The sequence below is a fragment of the Megachile rotundata genome, chromosome 4, assembly GCF_050947335.1.
Source record: "Megachile rotundata isolate GNS110a chromosome 4, iyMegRotu1, whole genome shotgun sequence".
In the NCBI taxonomy this organism is placed as follows: Eukaryota; Metazoa; Arthropoda; class Insecta; order Hymenoptera; family Megachilidae; genus Megachile; species Megachile rotundata.
Window position 1 is genome coordinate 3760413 of NC_134986.1, and position 7636 is coordinate 3768048.

Sequence of the window (7636 nt, forward strand, 5' to 3'; positions counted from 1 at the left end):
AAAAAAATTTGTTATTCGTGTGATTTAGTATGCACCCCCATGAATGCACTGCACATCCTCCATTTTTCATGGGAATCATTCGCTATTGCAACAAAGTTTCGAACACGATTTGAGAAACGCCACTCTTAGCTCTTCCTCCAGGCACAGTATCGGTAATAACTTTATTATCTGCAATATTAATGTGCGCAATGCGAAAGACGATGCTGATGGCATTCATCGTCGGACAACTGCCATAAGCTTGTGCTATAATTTCTTCGAAGTTTTCAGTTCACCGTAAATCGTTCTCCAAGTACGTCGTCAAGAACTGATGGTGACAACAGAGGTACCAGATAAACGAAAGATGATTCGTTAATGCGAACACGTTGATCGGAATTTTGAAAGATAGAATACGATTAAATGTTACGAAAAATGGAATTACCGAATACAATTAGTTCGTCCGTTAAAATCGGTCTTCATTTTATCGGTATCTGGCCGGGAACGCCATTTCCAACGTTGCACAAAATTTATTGGATAGTAGTCTCGGGTTTATTTCAAGTTTTTCAGTACAGATATGTCGTTCAGCACTATGGACTCGAGGCATTTAGGGAATCTGTTGATAATTTCTGTGTTGCATTGGCATTCACTCAGCTCAATGTCAAATTAATTATTTCTTGGATTTATTATAGGTAAGTATTCGCATTTTTATTGTGCATTAATGCATTTTTATTTTTGCATTAACTCTTTATTGGACTGTCTACGCAGTCAAATATCGTCAGGACCTGGTAATGTTTTCGAAGAATTAATTTGATAATTTATGTAAATTCACAAAATAATCCAACGTGTACAAACGTACACATGAAACAAACGAAAACTATTACGAAACTTTTAATACAACAAGTTTAATATTGGCCCTTATGTGGTAATTATTGAGGCAATCGCTTACGTTTATCAATCATCACACACATGTTCTGTGAGCGGCCATTAAAGTGTTAAGGGCAACACGTATCTGTTGATTCAATACTACACTTCTTCTTACATGCATTTGATTATGATTCGATAAAAATAAGTCTGCATGATTCTGAAAAAACAACAGGAATCATATAAATAGTCTGCGTTTAATTTCTTTCATAATTTTAAAATTGTGAAATTGTGTAGATTCTGAATTATGTAATTTGATAAGGTTTTCGAATTAAGCATCTGAATTTGTTTCAGTAGTACAAAAGGGGATTAATCTACATGAGAAAATAAAGAATACTCAAGAGTATAGAATCTAATTTTTTTGCACGTGAATTGAGTTTCGAGGATACAGAATTTGAATATTTTTCAAGTTTTGCATAAAAATTTATTCGCGATACAGAAAGTGACAATTTCAAAAAATGTTAATTTAATAATTAGAGAATATGAAGTATTAAATATTATTATATTAATATTACGAAAATTTGTTTATCCGTGTAATTTATAATACAAATTGTTGTTTATGTCTATTCTTATCGTGGACTAAATTCACCATACTATATCAATACTTATGTTAATACTTAGTTTTATAACTCACTGTATTAAGGTTTAAATGTATTAATCACTATATACATCATTATTCATTGAATTATTAGAAAATCTATTGCATTTTTCATTTTTGTGCCGTACAAGTGTTCGAAAAATTTTCTTACAAAAACTTGAAAAATCTTCAAATTCAATTTTTTTGTAACATAATTTGATGTCGTATAGGGAAATACTTTATTCGGTATTTTTGTAGATTCACCTCCTTTGTGGTTGTATTATCAGATTGTAAATGCTCTGTATAATTGCTTTTATGTCAACACTTTATAAAGTGTGTATAATTATCTTCTGAAATAATATTATAACGTACCTTGTAATGAAATTAATTAAAATTTTATATAAAGTGGCGAACACCCCGGGCTCTTACAGGGAAGTGGTGATGTAACAAACTCGAGGTTTAATTGGTATATTTTTAAATCTAGGAATTTCTCGAGATTTTTAAGTTCATGGACTTTGAAATTTATGAATGTAAAACTTAGCAATTTTGGAATTCGGAAATTTAAAAATTTGGAAAGATTTGGAAATAGGAAGATATGAAGAAATTAGATCTTTTAAGAGAAAAGAAATTTATAAATTTAAGAACCTGCAAATGAAACGATTCGAAAATTTAGGAAATTAGTAATTTGAAGACTCGAAGATTTAACAATTGTAAAATTTTTTAATTTCAAAATCTGAATTAACCGATTTATGAGTTGACAAATTCAGAAATTCGAGAGTTTGGGATTTTTAAATTGGATATCAAATTTATTTGTTAAATAAAAGTTTGTCAAGTATAATTAATCAAAATTAATGTCGTCTTGTATTAGTATACTCTCTAGTATATTGTATATACTTGTATTAGTATAGTCTGTAGTATATGTATACTTGCATTAATATAGTCTCTAGTAGTAAATTTATCTATATTTGATAAATTTATTTATGGAAATATTTCATAGCGTACTCTGCGACATTCTATCAACGATGGAAGAGGAATGCAAGAAATATGCTGCTATGGATACGGACAAATTGATACTCAAGACCGCTCGTCTTTCTTATGTTTTAACAACCACAATTCTCACTATGTACGTGATAGGTCCAGTTACTCATATTGCTGGCACTGCAGCAACTGCACCCAGGAATTCATCGCCACTGTTCTTAAAAATGGATCTCCCTTTCGACATGGACAGTTCATCTACTTATGGACTCGTATTAGCTGGACAATTCTTTTATCAAACATCAGGTGCTTATGCGTTCGGCGTCTTCAGTGCCCTTATTTTAATGGTGGTAAGTAATGGTACATTTTTTTAATTATGGTTTTTATTTGTACCGTTTCATCCGGTATAACTAATTATTTGTAATTTATAATTATTCAAAATCAAGTACATTTCATTGAGTTCGTTTCATGAATTCATTGTCATTCATTTCGTTGAGATAGCTTTTAAGTATTTTTTCAAGGTTGAAATTTAAAAATTTTAAAGATTAAGTCTTGTGCCCGAGTATTTTTGTGGAAAATTGATAAGTTCTGACCGATACTCGTTCATCTTATAGCATATTAGTCAAGAGAAACAAAGACAGTATTTTGTTTTTAAAATTGTGGAAAAGTGTAACTTGTTAGTAATTCCAAGATTTAAAAATCAAGATTCTTGTATAACATCAGTAGTGTATAGAGCCGGATTTTGCAATTTTGTTTTTAAAATTTCATAACGCAGGACAGCATATTCTTTCTGAAGTATAGTATAAAGAATATTTCTTTATATCATAAAAATTTGCAAAAAGCTACTACATATTTAAACAATCGTTTATATAATTATTTACTCGTTATTTTTATACGAACGAACCGTTATTAGAACAATTTTTCAACACTATCCTACAGTCCCTAGCCATCGAAGTAGGACCATTATAAATTTTCATAACTACTAACAGCTACTAACGTAACTACTATTGTACATAACATTATTAACATATGTTAACATCTTGTATTTCCACCCTTTGCTTTGGTGACAGCTTGTACGCGCATGCTTCGTATACATTGATGCTATGCTTTACATTTTCATTATTTTTCCAAATATTTGTAATTCAACTTAGATAATGTGGTTAGAGAGTTAATAAATTAGTCTTTAGAGTAGGCAGACATTTTCTATAGCATTTAAATTTCATCTAACGCGCTATCGGTACTCGAGTCTAACGTAAACGCTTGCACTGCCCTTAATCGCTCATCACCCACACAATTTATCATCAGGATAGTAACAAATTGCTATGTGTATACCGTTATCAACGTATTTAGTAATAATTTTGCATGACCTAAGACAATTTTTCATACATGTCATAATATTATAGTTATAAAAGTGAAATTTTCGTACATGATCCTATTTCGATGGCTGGGGATGGTACATCTTATAATTTCATATTTGTATGTTTGAACGAATTTACGAGCTCTTAACAATGCTTTTGCGAGATGTGTTGTAGAATAAATTTAGTACTGGAGCTGTTAAACAAGTAACACGTCACTCAATAAGTCTCCGGTCTAACTAAGAAAAACAAATTTTTTTTTAGAAATTCCACTTTAATCATCAATATACATTCCTTCCAATGTGATACATTGATTCCAACGCACCTCTAACTTTTCAATTCCCTTTATATTAAACGATTTGTCTTTGCCCCCAAAATAAGCTTCAGTTTCCGCAATCACTTCTTCATTTGAGCCAAATTTCTTTCCCTGGAGCATTTTTTTCATATCTGCAAAGAATCAGTAGCCGCTGGGGTCCAAATCTGGGGAGTACGGTGTGTGGGAAAACAATTCAAAACGTAATTCATTCAATTGAACTATCGTGTTCATCGACTTGTGACACGGCGCATTGCCTTCGTGAAACAGCAAATGCAGCACCCATTTTGAAAGCAATTTGCACATGCCCAAATTTTCATGCAAAATTGTGAAGACACTACCTTCTGATATCTTCAAGGCATCTGCTATCTCACACAACTTAAGTTTACGGCCCTTTAAAACTATTTTGTGGATATTTTTTATGTTTTCCGGAACGACTGCTGATTTTGGGCAACCAGAGCGTTCAGCATCATCGGCGCTTGTATGACCACGTTTAAATTGAGCATACCAGTCAATGATAGTTGATTTCCCTGGTGCAGAGTCCCTATAATGTTTATGAAGTCACTTTTTGGCTTCAACAGTATTTTTTCCGATTAAAAAACAGTGTTTAATCAACACACGAAATTCCTTTCTATCCATTGTCTTCAAAATTACGAAACTGGGGGTACTAAAATGACTGTAACTTCTAAACTATTGGTCAGAATACCCTGAAATTTTGACACGTACTGTTAGAAGGTTAGTATTATTCTTAGTTAGAAGGTTAGTATCGCCATATATGTGTCAGACCGGAGACTTATTGAGTGACGTGTTATAAAATTATTATTTCATAAATAGTTGAGGCTATATAATATCATTTGTTTTTAACATTTTCTAATATTCAAATAACAATATGCAGGTACTTCACGTGGGTTATCAAATCGACATTATGTGTCAGACAGTAACGGATATGCCTATCGTAGATAAAGAACAATTAAGATTCTTCATTAAACGTCATCAGGATATCATAATATTTACAGAAAAGATCGAAAAATACTTTACGTATATCGCACTGAGTCAACTTTTCACGAATACACTGGTTACCTGTTGTTTGGGTGTTATGATCGTCATTGTAAGCATAAATGTTATTGTTATTGATCAGTTTAATTATGTAACAATAATTTAATTGTATAAACAATTTAATATTACAGGTGTTTACTACTGGTGGAGGAGCTATTTTAGTCATGAAATACCTTATGTTTTTCGTTAACATTTGGGTAGAAGCGTATATATATTGCTTTTCCGGAGAATACCTCAGCACCAAGGTTGTTAAATAATTTATTATATCAAAGAGTTTATTACTTTTAATGCATTTCTTACAAATTTACTTAATGAAAACTGTTAATTCAATATGTGTTACCTATTCAGATATTTAATTTTATTCAAACATTGTGTCAATTTAGTTCCCGTCTGTTTTTTGGAAATTTTATAATGTATTCTTCCTTTTTAACCAGTTAAGTGTGTTTGACGACTATGTCCGTCATGGAGATGTGGCAGAATTTTGTGTCATGACGACTATATCCGTCATGCGTAAAATTTTGCTACAATTTGATATAAAATTGTAATTTTGACGAGAACTAAATTATATTCGTAAATTTTAATATGTTTAAAATGTTTAGAGGTCAACACGAAATGAAATAAACAAATAAAAAGTGTAAGTAATTTGAGGTGGATTCATAAATTCTTGAGAGCTAACTCGTTATCGCTTGATTATCGCGACACACACTGGTGCGCAATTTGCAAAAAGATCGCCGCAGTTAACTGGTTAAAATATATCTTTCTGTTTTTAGAGTAAATTAATTTGTGAATCAGCGTATAGATGTCTTTGGTATGATTTACGTCGGAATGAGAGCCAGCTTTTAATAATTGTAATATTACGATCGCAAAAGGGGTTCAAGTTTACTTTTGGAAAATTTTCGAGTCTGTCTTTGGAAAATTTTACGAGTGTAAGTACTTTATATTTTGTTATTTGCATAGTTCGTGTATGCCTACATACAGACAGCTTTTTCGTAGATAGTATTATATTTAACAATGACGATAATATATTAACGATGATACATTTATTTATCAATACAATTTTCGAAGCATGAAATTTAATGAATTTGTTATATTAGTATTATCATAACATTTTCATAATTTAGTAATAATATTATCGTTATATTTGTAGATCTTAAAAGCATCGGGCTCATACATGTCCGTACTTCTCGCAATGTCTTAAAAATCAAAAACTGTGAACACTGAAGTATGATTTATTTAATCAGCCTCGAAGATGTTGGAAAATAATGAACGATTTCGTCTTTTAATAACTTTCTAAAAAAAATTGCGAATGAAATTATTCCAGAATAATTTTTATATTATTCGAACAGTAAACTATTTTTTATCAGTAAAGTTCGTTTTATCCGTAAATCTCATTTGCGACTTATTCCAACAATTCTTTGCTCAAATAAAGAATTATTTGATATTCGTAAATATATCCAGTTATAACTGTAAAACCATATATATTTTATACACTATCACATCCATAACTTTTAAGACAAAGATCACAACTTACAATTGTACAAATAGTCAACAAAGGTAAAAAACATTTGCACATCAGATAATAAAATGATCATACAAAAAGTTTGAGCAAATTTTCTGCGGTGTATAATGCATTGAATGAACTATTATTTAATCTGAAGAACATACAGCTAGCGCTGGTGCCAGATTATTTTACCCCCATAGATTAAGCTAATTAAAATGCACCGTTTCTTACAAATTATCTACAATTTTTTATTACTTGAAATTATGACATGAAAAGAAGTAATAAAAATCGTTATATTTACTCTCAAATGCATTTATTATTAATTATATAAGAAATGGTTAAACTTCATCTTGGTACATCATTTTTTTTTTAACTTCTTTTACATAATCGATAGTATTCAATATAGTTGAATTATAATAATCTCGTATTTTGGAATTCCTTGATTCACAAAATATAATTCTGAATATCGAAATGCATTGGTTCATAAGTTATATGTTATTAAAGTTAATATTAAAATATTAAAGTTTGGTATTTTAAGCTTTAAGAGTTTATAGTTTTCTTTAATGTGATAATTATAACATACACTAAATATACCATTAGATCAGTATTATTTCGGCGATTGTTGAATACGTAAGGAAAAATAACAGATGGTTTGGGATTAATTAATTATTTATTAAAGAAAACGAAAATATACTACTCGTTATACACTGGCGACGACGATAATTAACAATAATAATTGACGATATACAATATAAACGATTACAATACATATTTACAATAATACAACAATTAAGCAATAATACAGTAATAGACAAATATTTAATAATATGCAATAATTGTGGAATAATCAATAATTGTCAAATAAAGAACGCAACATTTCAGAAACAATAATTGTGAAAATTGAAGAAAGAAAACGAAATTTGTATTGCTTTGTATACAACGGGTTCGAGACGCGTAAGGAC

The 7636-nt window shown here is 30.2% G+C and overlaps 1 protein-coding gene across 1 annotated transcript; it reads left to right on the forward strand.

The window, feature by feature from the left end:
• Window positions 1–289: 289 nt before the first annotated feature.
• On the forward strand, window positions 290–7022 carry LOC143264272 (odorant receptor 4-like). The gene is made up of 6 exons (XM_076530699.1): window positions 290–665; window positions 2472–2799; window positions 5013–5225; window positions 5305–5418; window positions 5944–6099; window positions 6321–7022. The coding sequence occupies exons 1-6, from the start codon at window positions 397–399 to the stop codon at window positions 6369–6371; spliced, it is 1131 nt and encodes a 376-aa protein (XP_076386814.1). The 5' UTR covers window positions 290–396; the 3' UTR covers window positions 6372–7022.
• The last annotated feature ends 614 nt before the right edge of the window (window positions 7023–7636 follow it).

Coding starts and splice junctions, on each gene's coding strand:
- LOC143264272 (XM_076530699.1), top strand. CDS start 397: ATGTTACGAAAAATGGAATTACCGAATACAATTAGTTCGTCCGTTAAA. Junction 2,800..5,012: donor GTGCCCTTATTTTAATGGTG/GTAAGTAATGGT, acceptor AACAATATGCAG/GTACTTCACGTGGGTTATCA. Junction 5,226..5,304: donor TGGGTGTTATGATCGTCATT/GTAAGCATAAAT, acceptor TTAATATTACAG/GTGTTTACTACTGGTGGAGG.